The sequence below is a fragment of the Cladosporium halotolerans genome (assembly GCF_011745625.1).
Source record: "Cladosporium halotolerans strain TM138-S3 chromosome Unknown Sca19, whole genome shotgun sequence".
Lineage (NCBI taxonomy): Eukaryota > Fungi > Ascomycota > Dothideomycetes > Cladosporiales > Cladosporiaceae > Cladosporium > Cladosporium halotolerans.
Window position 1 is genome coordinate 408,371 of NW_027191470.1, and position 13,937 is coordinate 422,307.

At 56.4% G+C, this 13,937-nt stretch overlaps 8 protein-coding genes across 8 annotated transcripts; 3 read left to right on the forward strand and 5 right to left on the reverse strand.

Annotated features, from left to right (window-relative positions):
* Nucleotides 1-32: 32 nt before the first annotated feature.
* Nucleotides 33-1,045, forward strand: WHR41_05730 (uncharacterized protein). Its single transcript, XM_069374335.1, has 3 exons — nt 33-231; nt 434-629; nt 697-1,045. Exons 1-3 carry the CDS (start codon nt 173-175, stop codon nt 742-744), a joined length of 303 nt encoding a protein of 100 aa, XP_069228566.1. The 5' UTR covers nt 33-172; the 3' UTR covers nt 745-1,045.
* A 4-nt stretch (nt 1,046-1,049) lies between these two features.
* Nucleotides 1,050-2,441, reverse strand: WHR41_05731 (uncharacterized protein; the record flags this gene model as incomplete). Its single annotated transcript, XM_069374336.1, has 1 exon — nt 1,050-2,441. One exon carries the CDS (start codon nt 2,439-2,441, stop codon nt 1,050-1,052), a length of 1,392 nt encoding a protein of 463 aa, XP_069228565.1.
* Nucleotides 2,442-4,213: 1,772 nt separating this feature from the next.
* WHR41_05732 (uncharacterized protein) lies at nt 4,214-5,972 on the reverse strand (the record flags this gene model as incomplete). Its single annotated transcript, XM_069374337.1, has 2 exons — nt 4,214-4,869; nt 4,928-5,972. The coding sequence occupies 2 exons, from the start codon at nt 5,970-5,972 to the stop codon at nt 4,214-4,216; spliced, it is 1,701 nt and encodes a 566-aa protein (XP_069228564.1).
* Nucleotides 5,973-6,730: 758 nt separating this feature from the next.
* Nucleotides 6,731-7,999, reverse strand: WHR41_05733 (uncharacterized protein). The gene is made up of 2 exons (XM_069374338.1): nt 7,435-7,999; nt 6,731-7,378 (listed from the first exon to the last, which is right to left on the reverse strand). Exons 1-2 carry the CDS (start codon nt 7,745-7,747, stop codon nt 6,855-6,857), a joined length of 837 nt encoding a protein of 278 aa, XP_069228563.1. The 5' UTR covers nt 7,748-7,999; the 3' UTR covers nt 6,731-6,854.
* A 362-nt stretch (nt 8,000-8,361) lies between these two features.
* Nucleotides 8,362-10,364, forward strand: WHR41_05734 (uncharacterized protein). Its single transcript, XM_069374339.1, has 3 exons — nt 8,362-8,932; nt 9,050-10,058; nt 10,120-10,364. The coding sequence occupies exons 1-3, from the start codon at nt 8,500-8,502 to the stop codon at nt 10,148-10,150; spliced, it is 1,473 nt and encodes a 490-aa protein (XP_069228570.1). The 5' UTR covers nt 8,362-8,499; the 3' UTR covers nt 10,151-10,364.
* On the reverse strand, nt 10,153-11,492 carry WHR41_05735 (uncharacterized protein). The gene is made up of 3 exons (XM_069374340.1): nt 11,206-11,492; nt 10,994-11,133; nt 10,153-10,899 (listed from the first exon to the last, which is right to left on the reverse strand). The coding sequence occupies exons 1-3, from the start codon at nt 11,289-11,291 to the stop codon at nt 10,838-10,840; spliced, it is 288 nt and encodes a 95-aa protein (XP_069228569.1). The 5' UTR covers nt 11,292-11,492; the 3' UTR covers nt 10,153-10,837.
* A 24-nt stretch (nt 11,493-11,516) lies between these two features.
* Nucleotides 11,517-12,540, forward strand: WHR41_05736 (uncharacterized protein). The gene is made up of 2 exons (XM_069374341.1): nt 11,517-11,811; nt 11,948-12,540. Exons 1-2 carry the CDS (start codon nt 11,602-11,604, stop codon nt 12,278-12,280), a joined length of 543 nt encoding a protein of 180 aa, XP_069228568.1. The 5' UTR covers nt 11,517-11,601; the 3' UTR covers nt 12,281-12,540.
* A 6-nt stretch (nt 12,541-12,546) lies between these two features.
* WHR41_05737 (uncharacterized protein) lies at nt 12,547-13,794 on the reverse strand. Its single transcript, XM_069374342.1, has 2 exons — nt 13,463-13,794; nt 12,547-13,399 (listed from the first exon to the last, which is right to left on the reverse strand). The coding sequence occupies exons 1-2, from the start codon at nt 13,710-13,712 to the stop codon at nt 12,600-12,602; spliced, it is 1,050 nt and encodes a 349-aa protein (XP_069228567.1). The 5' UTR covers nt 13,713-13,794; the 3' UTR covers nt 12,547-12,599.
* Between the last annotated feature and the right edge of the window lie 143 nt (nt 13,795-13,937).

Below are 13,937 nucleotides of genomic sequence, written 5' to 3' on the forward strand. Positions count from 1 at the left end.
ATAGGATCCTGCTGCACCTACAGCTTGCTTTTGATCGCTGCCCTCCTGCAAGTCATCCTCACGCATCGACCTATCATCAGCATTGGCGACACACCTCTTTTGTAACTTTGGACATCTCACCACCTTGTTACCAGACCTCACCTCACCGAAACCAAAACACCAAAAAGGCAGAATGGGTATCCTAATGATCGTCTTCATCCTCCTCGCCATCCTAGCCGGCTACGTCTACATGTATGTTCCCTCATTGATTGCACTTATCACTTTCCCCGAGCCATTGGCATGCCCAACTCTCCGAGTGAAATTTGGCATCGACCACCCCATAAGAGAAGATAACGCTCTTTCTCTCTTTCAATCTACACAAGAGCCTCGCACGCCACATCCCTCCCCAAGCCCAAACCCCTCCCAAATCGCTAACCGACCCCTCCCCCTCCAGCTTCGGCATCCCCCCGCAATTCAAGCGCGAGCTCGAAAACAAAGCCCTCGAGACCATGGGCGAGAACAAGGCCAGCTACATGGCCAAGAGCTACGTCGACAAGATCCCGGCCAGCGACCAGGAGGACGTGCGCGAGGTCAAGAAGGGCGTCGGGAACGCGGTCGGCGGCGCGCTGCAGAATCCGCTGGGTGGGCTGGTGAGTGGACCTTGTTTTTCTGTTCGTGGAGTTTGCTTTGAGGGGATCTGTGCTGACCCAAAGATAGGCTGGTGATACCGCGGATGAAGTTACGAAGCCGTTGACTGGACGCTGAAGGGCCAGGGGGCTAGGAAGCAGGCCTGGAGGTTGAGATTGTTTCGGCTGGCTCTCTTCTCCGGCTTGAACTGGACCTTTTGTGCGCTACCTTGTCTTTTCGGAGAGCATTGGTCTTGCATTTCTAGCGGCATAGTATGCTCATAGGCATTTGGAACACGTTTGAAGCTTGGGAGAACTGGGAATGGCATATTTTGGAGTATTCTTCATATCATTGAGGAAATCATGTATATCTAGTGTATACTATCGTCAGGGTCAGATCTGCTGCCCGGGTATTAAAATCGAAAAGCAAATGCAATCAGCGCTCTACACCGAGTTGGAGTTATCCGCGCACGACCACGCAGCGGAGCCATCGCTCTCGGCGAAAATGTTGATCAGGCCAACAACAGAGCCGTACGTGCCCGCAATCATCAGGAAGGTGCCAGCGACGATGACGAAGATCGCCCAGCTGACCATGGCAGTCCACTTGGCGGATCCGCGGTCCGGGCGGTTCCAGTTGTCGTACAGCCACATGGCGCCCATGGGCTGGAAACACATGAGGGTGCCGAAGACGGCGCCCATGAGGGAGACGAGGCCGCCGAAGGCGGGGATGCCGCTGGCGATGCAGTAGGCGATGATGGAGGTGGTGAAGACGCAGCCGATCCAGCTGGCCCAGTGGATGAGGGTGTTGGCCGTCAGGTGCTTGGAGTTGCGCAGCGCGCGGATGAAGACGTACTTGGCCGTCAGGTGGATGTAGAGCACGGTGGAGACGATCAGGCCGGGGAGGGCGAGGCCGTAGGAGACCTTCTTCATGAGGTTGCCGGCGGAGCCGAGGGCGGGCGAGGCGACGAAGGAGCCGCAGTAGTAGTAGACGATGATGCCGATGATGAGGTAGGTGCTAATAGCGATACCACGGCACATGGCGAGAGAGTAGGTGTAGTGGTGGGGGTTCCTCATCTCAGAGGCGATGGAGAAGTAAGCCGGGACGCCAGCGAAGGCGAAGATGAGGGAGCAGATGGCCGACATGGCGTCCGCGAAAGTTGGGCTACCAACGAGTTGCCAGTTGGACTTGAAGTCGCCGGTTTGAGGGGCGGCAGCGGGGCGGTCCTGAACACCAGTGGCGATGGTAACGGCGAAGATGGCGGAGAGGATGGAGAACATGCCGATCCACGCCAGAGCACTGATCTTGCCAAGGGTGCGGATGCTGGCAATGCTAAAGCCAATGACAGCAGCGACCGCAACGAAGACGGCGGTGCAGGTACCGTGGGTCGAAACAGCGTTCAGACCGATAGAGACACCAAGCATGGCAGAGCCGGCGATGAAGATCCAGAAGAGACAGAATGCGACAGCCAAGCAGTCGCGACCGATGGGACCAAAGAGCAGCATACCCACGTCAGGAATACCGTAGACCTGAGGGTGCTTCAACTTGAATTGACCGACCACATAAGACGACCAGGTTGTAATGCCACCAATGACGAGCAGGAGGATAATTCCAGGGATCATGCCGAGAACGTTGAAGGCTTCAGGGATCGAAAGCACACCAAGACCGACTTCCGTCTTCATCATGAGAACGGATGCTCCGAGCCAGCCGACACTGCGGTAGTCGGGGCCACCCTCTTCGACGTTGCCGAAGACAGCATCTGTGACTTCTCCATCGGCGCGGGAGGGGACTCCAACGAGCTCCTCATCGAAGTTCTTTTTTGAGGCGTCGGCGGCCATGTCGAACAGGCGGATGTGTGAGAGAGGAGAGGATAGAGATGGTTGTGGGAGAGAGGTTGTGCGTGTGTGAGTTCGAGAGGGGAGAATCAAGGGACGATCAAGTAGTTATACATGCCTTGCCATGTGTCCCCCGCGGCATGGACATGCATCTTACTTCGGCCGTTCAGCGGGCTCCCCGAGGCCAGAGCCATTAGTAGGAGTAACACTGGCACGCTAGTGATTGGTCGCGATAGGATATACTCCGGGGGTCTCCACATGTCTGAAGCCGAGTGAAGCCGTGCACGGCCTGGCCTTGCAGATACCTCTGAGTGGCGTAGGACGCTGATAGCTGGTAGGCAGTATCAAGTTGGATCCCTCAAGACTTGCGGCCAAGTAATTTTAGATGATAGCGTGCGCCCCAAGCGTCAATTCGGCAGGCCCTTCCCAAACGGGACACCTATAGTGATGCTCTGTGTTCGATCACCTCTTCAGCAAATTCTGAAGGCTGTTGCGAACTCGGCCAGGGCCGCCTAGCCTGACCCTCCCCAGACCGAATCGCGGAGTCCCCAAGACGATTTACGTAAAAAAGTCTCTTTGCACGCGGGACTAGCAGCGCATTGTTGTGCTCTGGGCCTCTGCTGGTCTCAGGCGAGGCGACATGACGTGGTGAAGATTGATAACGGTTTCACGCCTCCGGCGGCCTGGAATCCTGTGGTGGCCCACCATTTCGGCCCTTTGCCTTGCCTCCTGGGGCGCGCGAATGATGGGGTTTAGGTTGGCGATAAGGCTCGACGAACGCGAGGCCCGTCGCGTGGCATCTGTCGCGGAAGTCGTAACAAGGACGTTCGGCGACGCAGATCTTCTCGCTTGCGCGCGGGACGGCGGCGGAGACTGTTCTCCCGCCCTGCGTAGAATTTCTCTCCCCGGCGCGCTGCGGCTCTGCGGTGGACGGGAGAGGCGCCGCTTGCAGTTTCTTCTGCCTCTTGGCTCACCTCACACCCCGACAGCGAGCCACGCGGGCCACGCGGGCCTTTTGCCATTATTCACAGCGTGTGTCGGGGTCTCCACCGAGCAGGCCTGCACCGCCCTCTCGCTCCATGTTGGCGCCTGGTCCGCCGCGCACTGCGCCATCCTTGTCACACGGCCCCCATTGTGGATCACCGACACGACCCAAAGTCACGTTTTTACGTTATGCATTCGGACTTCTCCTCTTGCCCCATGGGCAGCTAGTCAAGGAGCCGTGCCTAAGGTGCTCCATCGTCTAACGCGCCTCGAACTGACCGCTCCGTCTCATCCGCGGGCGATTTCATGCACCAGGAGCGCTCCAATTGATTTCGAACAAACGGGATAGCAACGAAACCGTCTACCTGAATCGCAGCCCAAGCCACAGCCAATGGCGCCATCGAGCTGCGCGCGGGTACCGGCGGCCTACGCATTTTCTCCAGGATCTGAAATTAAGCTTCGCCTTGTGCTTGCGCTTTAATTGAACGCCGTGCATCGCGACGATAACGCTACTACTGTACGCTCGGATCTGTACGCAACGTACATCATCGATCCTACGGGAGTCCCTCGATTCCATTTGTCCAGAGCATCCTTCAATCAGCTTCGGAGAGATTTCAACCCGCAGCTCGCCTGTTGCGAGAAAATGCCGCTGCGTCGTAAGGCCTCATCCTTCGGCCAACCCCCTTGAAGGATGATCTGCGCTCCGCTGCATGCCGCGAGTGTCGCGCAGCGATGCTATGAGGTTAATCCATCTTAGGTAGCATCAGTCTCATGCATGCACACCCGATGGGCTAGAAAGGCGCCATAGCAGCGTCAGACGCACCCTGGAGCGGCCGAAAGGCCCCTGCCGAGTTGGTGACAGGCTCGCTCTCATTGTCGTGGTTCCCAAGGTTCTGACGAGGGGAGCGAGTGTCCTGCAAGGCGTTCTCGTGTTGCTGACGGCTCCGCCTCAGAACCTCAAAGATCGAATCACCTTCGTCCTCGGCGTCCTCAACCAGCCGAGGTGCACTGCTCTCCTCTGCCTCTTCTACATCGTTGTCTGCGTCGCCCAATGGTTCCGGCGATCCCGAGGCAGGGACCAGCGAGGCTGATGTCGCTGGCTGCGCACCCGTCAACGTCTTTTTGGCCTCAGCTTTCGCCTTCCGACGCCTACGCGAGCTATCCAATCTGAGCGCATTCATCGTAGGGCACCAATATTCACTCTTAACATCCTCCCTCTGCCATTTGTTGTCAACCTCCTCGTACGCGTACGACTGGCTCATGGTGCCTTGAAAGACGTGTCCCGTCTCGACGTGATTGTCTGGCAAAGCAGGGAGCGAGAACACGGCGATGCAGTCGCGAATGAGATCAAGGTACTGCTTGTATCCCGGGAGATTGTCGGCGACCGTCGTGAAGCCGGCGAGCGGCTTCCCGTTGGTGTCTGTGTACAGTTCGAGGACATCCTGGGCTTGGATGCTGAAGTTAGCTTTTGGGTACAGTATTGAGAGGCTTGGGACGAATCATACCCGTATAGCGCCGCCGAATCCACTCCATGAAACTCGGCTCCGCGCTCTTGCGTTTCTGGAACGTCAAGAAGCAAATGAAGGCGTGCAGCGGCGGTTCGACACCAACTTGCCCTCCGACGACCTTATGGAAGTGCAGCGTGACCCTACGCACTTTCTCAAGCAGCTCTATCGTGATAGGGAAAGTCGTTGGACATTCAACATAAGAGTAGATGGGCGGGTACACTTCCCCATTTCTCGCCGCGCGAGCTGGGAACCCGACCCTCCGCATCACAACCTGCAGCGTGTATAGACCGGCTCGCTTATGGTCCGCCGGGGCATGGAATTCAGGGAAGATGTCGTACAGCCCGTCTTGGATGAGGTCTTCAATGCGCGCCTGCTTGAAGACATCGTCGTCGTACAACACCGGCCCGTGCGTGAGGAACTCCTGCGTGAATTTCCGAGGGTGCAGTCTGACCATGTTTGACTGGCCCCAATGACTGCTCCTGGGAACTTCGAAAATCGTATAGAGATCGAGTGCGTTGTAGAAAGCGACAGGCTCACCAGTGACAGTCTTCGCCTTGCGACGATCGAGGAACTGGATCGTGACGTTCCCCTGCTTCTCGTGGTACCTCCGCAGGGCGTGCACGACTAGGAACAAGGGGTCTTTGCTGTAGGATAGCAGCTCGTCACCCCGCAGGTCCATCCACTGAAGGTGGTGGCCGATCATGTAGACAAGCTCGGCTTGCGAGAGGTCAGTGAGGTGGTCGTGCGAGCGGTAGTTGTCTCGCGTGTCGGCGGACGGGAGCAGTAGGTCTTGGGCCGTGAAGCCGTTCGACTTCCTGTGGTACCATCCGAAGCTTTCGCCGCGGGTTAGAGAGGCAGTACGGCCTAGAAAGTTGGGACCAACGCTGCTCGCGAGCTCAAGACTGGCGATCTGTTCTGGCGTCGGCTGTAGACTCGCGAGCGCTCTCAGAGCCCTTGGGTCCTTCTTGTTCTCATCCTCGGTCAGAAGTCTCTCGTTCAAACCTAGCGATTCACGGACGAGATCGCGGGGCTGGTTGCCCATGGCTAGCTGGATCCCTGCGCGGCTCGCTGCTGCTTCAAGAGGTACTCTGCCTCTTTTTGCTGCTTCCAAGAGCTGTAGTTGTTGGTGGTTCTTGCGATTCTCTTCACCGTGCGTTTGGTTTTCTTCAACCCCATTTTCTTCGCTACTTTAGCCATTTCCGCAAACATGAGAAGAGGCTCTGCAGAGGCCTTGAGTGGCTCTTCTGCGCCGTCATCGGCTTTGCGTTTCTTGGAGATGATCAGATCGAGTTTCGGCGATGCTGCTCTGCAGTCGTGGACTTCAGAAGAAGGCACATCGACTCCGGCGATACTAATTTCAGCGGAGTCTGTTTCGTTCGCCATTGGAAGCTCTTTGCGGGCGGAGCAATATATGCTTTGCAGCAGGTCGGGTCAATACAATGTAAGTCTTTCCTTGATGATAGGGTGGTAGATGCGAGACAATTGAGTGGTATCCGTACGAAGTGTCTGTCCAGTAGGGGATGCAGTGTGAGACGTAGATATACCCTCGAGTCGAAAGATCTCACATGCTGCTGTGGTATACCAATTCAGATGTTAACAGATCGTGACCTCCATTGAGATACCGGTCTTTGAGTGATGGCCGCAGTTCCAGCCTCACTATTGAGGCTTGATGAGAAGATGACGAGATACAGGACTGAAGATTGCTTGGGGGTGAAGCTAGGCGCGGATGTCAATGAATAAAGGAGGCGGCAACGAAATGAAGACTTCGGACAAAGTAACACAAATTCTGGAAAGCAACGATGCGTAGAAATCATGTTCATTATGCTGGCTATCCAAGATCAGCAAGGCTCATTCCTCAACATTGCGAAAATTCATATGCCGCAATAATTAAGCCTCATTACCAGTCTCATTTCCGTCGCCTCACTTAACGAGCCAGGTTAGAAGGAGCAGCAAGAGCCGGGCCCTCAGGAGTGACATAAGCCTTGGTCATACCACCGTCAACGACAAAGTCGCTGCCGTTGACAAAGCTGGCCTCATCGCTAGCCAAGAACAAAACGGCCTGCGCTTGCTCAATAGCCTCACCGAAACGGCCAGTAGGGAAGTGAACCTCACGCCTGTGGCGCTTGGCCTGGTCATCACCGAGCCAGTCCTGGAGCAGCGGGGTGTTGAGAGGCGCAGGGCAGAGAGCGTTGAAGCGGAAGCCCTCGCGCGCGTGCACGATGGCGAGCTCGCGGGTCATGGCGAGGACGGCGCCCTTGGAGGCGGTGTAGGCGAGCTGGGGAGTGGCGGCACCGACGAGAGCGACGACGGAGGCGGTGTTGATGATGCTGCCCTTCTTCTTGTTGTGCTTGCGCAGCGAGAGGACGGCGTGCTTGCTGCCGAACCACACACCCTTCACGTTGATGTTTTGGGTCATGTCCCAGATCTTCTCGGGTGTATCGACGGCGTCTAGTAAGAAGAGTTAGCTTGACGCCCTGTTACTGAATGAACATGGTGGAACTCACCGGCGTCGTCAGCGTGCATGATACCGGCGTTGTTGAACATGATGTCAACGCCACCCCACTCGTCGACGCTGTCAACGAGAGCCTTGATGTTGTCTTCCTTGCTGACATCGCACTTAGCAGTCTTGATCTTGCCGACCATCTCCGGCGCGGCCTCCTTTGCCTTTGCGACAGCCTTCTCAAGCGCGGGCTCAGAGATATCGGCCATGACGACAGAAGCACCCTCGCGGAGGAAGAGGATGGTAGTCTCAAGACCAATGCCACCGGCGGCACCGGTGACGATGGCGTTCTTGCCTTCCAAGCGCAGTCCAGGCATGATTGTTAGATGTCTGTGTGATGGGTTTGATAGTTGATATCAAAAGCGTGCGTTTGATAGAAATCGATAAGCCAAGACTCTCGCGTCGCAGAGAACTTTGCGGATGCTTCGATGTCAGGGTTCACAGGGTGTTTTGATGAAAAATGTAAGAGACGGGTTGCGGTCGCACAGTCAGAGGGGACGTCGTTTTACTTCACCAAGCCCCGCGATGATGAAGTGCTCGTGGGGTAGAAATGACACGTAGGGAGGGCACTTATCTAATCGCAATGCCCTTCTACGGCAAACCTCCGGGCCGGCGTTTGAACGGCGGCGACTTGATAGCCGCTCGTCGATGAATCACTTGAATTGATTGATTAATGAGATTGTTACCAAATCGCCGCCCGTAAGTTCATGGGTTCGTGTGGACACGCAATGATCGATAAACCGTCGTGTGACGATACAGGACGTGCGTGCTAGCCTCCCGCGCCAGGATCGCAGAAGCGGGATGGAACAGGATAGAGCTTCTTGTTTGCGCGTGGCGGGATGCGCCGGCGACGCCAGCGGCGTTAGCCTGGTGATCTGCCACTTCGACATCGCCCTACGTCCCAGCGCCAGGGCTGGACTACCTGGCAGCCCACCACCAGCTGTCTGCCTCGCCGACCGATAGCCATTCTCTTCCTTCCACTCTGCTTGATCACCTCCGAAAACACCAATTCCCTCACCACCCTCCTTCTATAAACCCGTTTCCAGCCTCACGTGACAACAACCTCAATATGGCTATCGGCGACGATCTCACCCAGCTCACGCATTCCGACCTCCCCGAGCTCCTCAAAGATGATATCAGCGTCAAAGTTGGCGGGACGGACATTGACGGCCAGGTTCGCGGCAAGCTCATGTCAAAGAAGAAGTTCCTCTCGATCTCCAAGTCGGGCTTTGGCTTCTGCAGCGTAATCTTTGGATGGGACATGCACGATCAGACCTACTACAAGGAATTGAAGATCAGCAACAAGGAGAATGGCTACCGTGATATTGTCGCTGAGGTCGACCTCAGCTCGTTCAGGCGTATCCCCTGGGAGAACAACATTCCTTTCTTCATGTGCAGCTTCCGCGAGCCAGAGGGAACCTCGCTCAGCGCATGCCCGCGCAGCTTGCTCGAGAGGGCAGTCGCTAAAATTGAGAAGTCGGGCTACGGCGCGATGGCAGGAGGTAAGTGGTAGATCCCATTTGCGACGGCCTGACATGCTTTTGGCCAGATCAACTCCCCACGTGCCACACAGTGTGTCGATTCAACATCACGCTGACTCGGCTCCCTACTAACCATAGCCGAATACGAGTTCTACCAATTTCGCGCGCCTTCAGCGACCAATGGACCTTCCGGCGAGCGCAACTCTTCCGCTACAGCGACTTTCCTCCGCGACAACCCGGTGGACAGTCTGCCCTCGCTCGAGGAGGGAATGTTCGGTTATTCTCTGACCCGCCCAATTCACAACCAAGACTGGTACTACGGTGTTTTCGACGCCTGCTCCAAGTTCCGCTGCGACATTGAGGGCTGGCACACCGAGTCCGGACCCGGCGTATACGAGGCCGCGCTGGAGTACGGCGAGATCAGACAGATGGCCGACCGCGCGGCCCTCTTCAAGCTCACAGTCAAGAACATCAGCAGCAAATTCGGCATCACGCCGTGCTTCATGGCAAAACCGCGCCAGGGCCTGCCCGGCAACAGTGGCCACATGCACGTCTCGCTCGTCGACAAGAAGTCCGGCGCCAACCTGTTCGCGCGCGACTCGCCCGACCCCAACCCGCCGTTCGCCGACGTCGAGCACCTGAGCGACCTCGGCCGCCACTTTCTCGCCGGTATCCTTGAGGGTCTCCCCGATATCATGCCCATCGTGGCCCCCACGGTCAACAGCTACAAGCGCCTGGTCGAGAACTTCTGGGCGCCCGTCACAGTCTCCTGGGGCCTGGAGCACCGTGCCGCATCAATCCGCCTCATCGCGCCCCCAACCTGCCCGCCTAAGGGCACGCGCTTCGAGATTCGCGTACCTGGTGCAGACACCAACGCCTACCTCGTGCTCGCCGCCATCCTGGCGCTCGGCTGGCGGGGCGTGGAGAAGAAGCTCGCGCTACCTATCGCGCCACTGGCTAGGGGCCAGGACGTTGGCGGCGAAGACGACAAGGGCGAGCGCCTGGCGAAGAACTTGAAGGATGCTACGGCGCGCTTTGTGAGGAAGGAGAGCATCGCGAGGGAGGTGTTCGGCGACGACTTCGTCGAGCACTTTGCGGGCACGCGTGAGCACGAGATTCGCCTGTGGGACGAGGCGGTAACTGATTGGTAAGTCTTTGACGCATGGGCGTTTTAATTGAGATCTTGTAGTACTGACACGTTCTTGCAGGGAAGTCAAGAGGTACATCGAGACGGTGTAAGGCGGGTCGACTGGCGTGGTTATTTTCCTGGCTTTGCTTTACGACACGAGCATTGATATCCCAGCGCGGGCTCGGTCTGTGTGCTGCAGCTTATAGCTTCTAGAATACATGTGTACATGTCCGTTTGAAATGCGGTATGTATAATTTTGTGACATCTGGTAGTACTCAGAGCAGCCTGATACTGTATAAAAGAATGAAATTGACTTAAGCAGAAGGCGGCATTAAACGTGTGAGAGGATGGGACGTGTCAATCACATGGGCCAACACGCAACTCATCTAGATGAAGCTGCTTCAGTGCCACTTTCCCAAGCTGTGATGGCCGTTCGTTCTCTCAATGGGAAATGCTAGATCTTTAGTACAGCAGGTCTAGATAGTAGCCCAGCTCAAGCACAAACTCTAGAGGCGTGGAGACGCGCCTCAAAACCACCTTCCAGAGGATGTCGGATACAACGTTTAGAAGCCGTAATAGGCCGTTTCGTTCACAAAAAGATCCAAGGTACGGCGTCTCTAACGTCCGTGGCTCTCATGGCTGGTGCATTGGAAAGATCCTTGGGTATCATTGTCCATTTGCGCGGATCCTCTCACTCGGACGGTCCAGATATCGTACATGTATGTACACGTCCCCTCCCTCGCGCGGCACTTGGAGCGCTCGTACTGCTAGCGTTTCCCCTTTCAATCAGATCACATCTACTGCGCAGCCTCCTTCACCAGGGTGGTGATCTTGTCCTCGATAGCCTTGTCGTCCAGACCTGCACGGAATTGTCAGCCCACATTGCACTTGCATCAATGCCTTCATGCCATTGCCCAGCCATATCCAAGACTCCAATGCCACCAATCACTCACCTGCAAGATCTGCCATCTTTTCCCGTCCAAACTCGTAGCGTGCGAATACACGGGGCGATGTGTTGAGGGCCTCGCGAATCATGATAGGCGTGTGAGGGTTGTGGTGCTTCATCGTGGGGTAGGCGCGGGTGAGGAATGATCTGAGGAGGTTCACACATTAGCATTGCTCCTTGAACCCAACATGGCTGCTTTTCGCATTGCGTGGCCCGTACCGGACGGCATTGCTGTGGTCGCTGGTCTGGCAGTGCAGGAAGCGCAGCTCCTTGAGGGCCTTGCTGAAGACGTATTTGCCGCTCATTGTGTGCTGATAGATCCAAGGAAGATGTGTAGAGTTGTTTGTTCGGCAATTGTCAAGGTAGAGGGTGTAGACGAGTAGTTTCCTAGAGCCAGCAGCGGTTTGCGCAACGCTCGGAAGCCAGATGAAGTCGCAAGTGGTCAGCAACCAACCCTCAAGCTCCGCCGGGCAAAATCCTTGGCGGCCTATCTCCGCTCTGCAATGCGCTGAACGACCGACCTCACTACCGCTCGCCCGGCCGCGACCTCATTCATACACCTCTTCGCCCCGACGACTCCTCACACCGTCGAAACACCAAATCAACACCGCCAGAATGTCCGCCCGCTTCGGTATCCGGGCCTTCCGCGCCCAGATGCCTGCCCGCCAGGTCAACACCAACATGCGCTTCGCGCAGCGTCGCACCTACCAGAGCGCCGCTGAGAACCCGGCCAATGTCGAGGGTCCTCCCAAGAGCAAGTTTGCTCAGCTCTGGAACAGCCCCGTTGGTCCTAAGACCGTCCACTTCTGGGCGCCTATCATGAAGGTATGCGACACGTGAGCTAGCCTCGGGCCCGGGAATACGATTGCACTGGTTCGCAACATTGGATACTGATCGAATCAATGTATTTGGGTCATTTTGGATATGAGAGACCAATTGCTAACACCAATGTCTTTTCCAGTGGGGCCTCGTCCTCGCCGGTGCCGCCGACTTCGCCCGCCCCGCCGACCAGCTTTCCCTCTCCCAGAACGCCGCCCTGACTGCCACCGGTCTGATCTGGACTCGCTGGTGCTTCATCATCAAGCCCCGCAACCTTTTCCTCGCCTCCGTCAACTTCCTCCTCTTCTGCGTCGGCGCTACCCAGACTACCCGTGTGCTCCTCTACAACGCCAGCCAGAAGAACGACAGCACCATCGATGCCGCTAAGAAGGAGGCTGAGAAGGACGTTGGCGCTATTGAGAAGATCGTTGAGGACCCCAAGGCTGCTGTCAAGAGCGTTACCAACCCGAAATAGAGGAATCTAAAAGGGAAATGCTAGACTAGTAGAGGAAGAGGATGTTTCATATCACGTGGGTTGTCAAGCGAGCAAGGACTCGCTTTCAGAATCGAGCGGTATTCTGGCCGCTCCAACGGGATTTGTATATGAATTGCGAGATTTCACCTGCGCAGCGACCAGGGAGCTGAACGAGTCAAGCTCCGGCGTTTCGCGGCCAGTGGTGTGGTTAATATACGATCAAATACAAATTCGAGCCTTCAATGGGGCAATTGAAAGCATGCCGGCAGCTCAGAACATTCCTCATTTATTGCTCTAGGTACTAATTACGAAGTCAAATTTACTGACCGCCGGCCGCCACTTCACCAAACCGGAACTGCGCCCAACTCATGCTTCCTTCAGGAAGCGTCCAGAGCTGCTTTCCCTTGTCGTCGCCGGCAGCACCAGCAGCAATGTGAACAGGAAGCAGATGCTCAAAGCTAGGATGGGCCCTCCTGGCATCACTCCGCTTCAACAACGCCACCATCGCCTTCTCTCTGCCGTCCGCATCCCCTTGCTCAACCGCTTCCTTCAGCGCGTCATCAAAGCTGTACGCATACGGCTGCGCCTTGGGCTTCCCCATGCTGCTCCACAAATCGCGTAGGTTATGAACCGCCATGCCAGAGCAGATGATCAATACGCCCTCGTCCCGTAAAGATGCCAACGCCCTGCCGAGCGCCACATGCTGCGCCGCGTCGTCCGAATCAAACAGCGACACCTGCACAACCGGCACGTTTAGCGGGTTCTTCTCCGGGTCAAACGCGACCAAAAACGGCGCGAAAACACCGTGATCGAGCCCCCTCCGCACGCCCTCGGCTTTGATCCCCGCTCCCTGCAGACGCCCGAGGATCTTCTCCGCGAGCTCCGGCGAACCCGTGTTGGGGTACTGAACCGAGTAGTAGTGGGCGGGGAAGCCGTAGTAGTCGTAGATGAGGCCCTGGGAGGTGGCGGTGTTGACTTCAACGGCGTCGCGGTCGGCCTGCCAGTGGGCGGAGAAGACGACGACGGCTTTCGGTTTGACTTGCTGGGTAATCTCGCGGCCAATGGTTTGCAGTTTGGCGTAGGCTGGGTGGGAGTAGTCTTCGAAGAGGTTGGGGCCTCCTGGATGGGACCGTGAGTCTGTGGATCTTCAGGTGTCTTGACTATGGGTGTAGGCCAACATACCGTGTGAGAGGAAGTACACCGGCGTTCTAGTCATCTTGCCAGAATTCGCAAGAAACGTTTGAGTAGATTGTGAACGTGTAGTTGAAGTGAGTAGGCCAAGCTTAAAAGCTATCCGCGAAAGCGGACGGGTGAATATGTTTGAATACAGATTGTCGGTCTCCTGGCCGATGTGAGGCGACAAGACGGGGGCTATCAGGGCGAGGGCTGCACCGAGAAATACGAGTGAGAGTACCGAGCGAGTGAAAGACATTAACAAGCAGCGGATTTGCGAAGACCTACATGTATATCCAGTAGCTAAATCCTATGATTAATCCAAGCAGAGTCCTTATACATGCTAGGGGATGTTTAATTCCGCGAGTGCTTTGTCATTGCGGTGTCTGGCAGAGGGCTCACGAAAGCCTTCTGCGGCGTCGATTCCGCTGACCGTCTGGCCACTGTTTCAGCCCCTCCAGACGTCATTCGTTTGGTGAACGGC

Excerpts from the sequence above, each read along its gene's own strand:
- WHR41_05730 (XM_069374335.1), top strand. The coding sequence starts at position 173 with ATGGGTATCCTAATGATCGTCTTCATCCTCCTCGCCATCCTAGCCGGC. Across the intron at positions 232-433 it reads CTAGCCGGCTACGTCTACAT|CTTCGGCATCCCCCCGCAAT; the intron begins GTATGTTCCCTC and ends CTCCCCCTCCAG. Across the intron at positions 630-696 it reads AGAATCCGCTGGGTGGGCTG|GCTGGTGATACCGCGGATGA; the intron begins GTGAGTGGACCT and ends ACCCAAAGATAG.
- WHR41_05733 (XM_069374338.1), bottom strand. The coding sequence starts at position 7,747 with ATGCCTGGACTGCGCTTGGAAGGCAAGAACGCCATCGTCACCGGTGCC. Across the intron at positions 7,379-7,434 it reads CATGCACGCTGACGACGCCG|ACGCCGTCGATACACCCGAG; the intron begins GTGAGTTCCACC and ends TCTTCTTACTAG.
- WHR41_05734 (XM_069374339.1), top strand. The coding sequence starts at position 8,500 with ATGGCTATCGGCGACGATCTCACCCAGCTCACGCATTCCGACCTCCCC. Across the intron at positions 8,933-9,049 it reads CTACGGCGCGATGGCAGGAG|CCGAATACGAGTTCTACCAA; the intron begins GTAAGTGGTAGA and ends TACTAACCATAG. Across the intron at positions 10,059-10,119 it reads GACGAGGCGGTAACTGATTG|GGAAGTCAAGAGGTACATCG; the intron begins GTAAGTCTTTGA and ends ACGTTCTTGCAG.
- WHR41_05735 (XM_069374340.1), bottom strand. The coding sequence starts at position 11,291 with ATGAGCGGCAAATACGTCTTCAGCAAGGCCCTCAAGGAGCTGCGCTTC. Across the intron at positions 11,134-11,205 it reads GACCACAGCAATGCCGTCCG|ATCATTCCTCACCCGCGCCT; the intron begins GTACGGGCCACG and ends GAACCTCCTCAG. Across the intron at positions 10,900-10,993 it reads AAAGATGGCAGATCTTGCAG|GTCTGGACGACAAGGCTATC; the intron begins GTGAGTGATTGG and ends AATTCCGTGCAG.
- WHR41_05736 (XM_069374341.1), top strand. The coding sequence starts at position 11,602 with ATGTCCGCCCGCTTCGGTATCCGGGCCTTCCGCGCCCAGATGCCTGCC. Across the intron at positions 11,812-11,947 it reads TCTGGGCGCCTATCATGAAG|TGGGGCCTCGTCCTCGCCGG; the intron begins GTATGCGACACG and ends TGTCTTTTCCAG.
- WHR41_05737 (XM_069374342.1), bottom strand. The coding sequence starts at position 13,712 with ATGTCTTTCACTCGCTCGGTACTCTCACTCGTATTTCTCGGTGCAGCC. Across the intron at positions 13,400-13,462 it reads GGTGTACTTCCTCTCACACG|GAGGCCCCAACCTCTTCGAA; the intron begins GTATGTTGGCCT and ends GGTCCCATCCAG.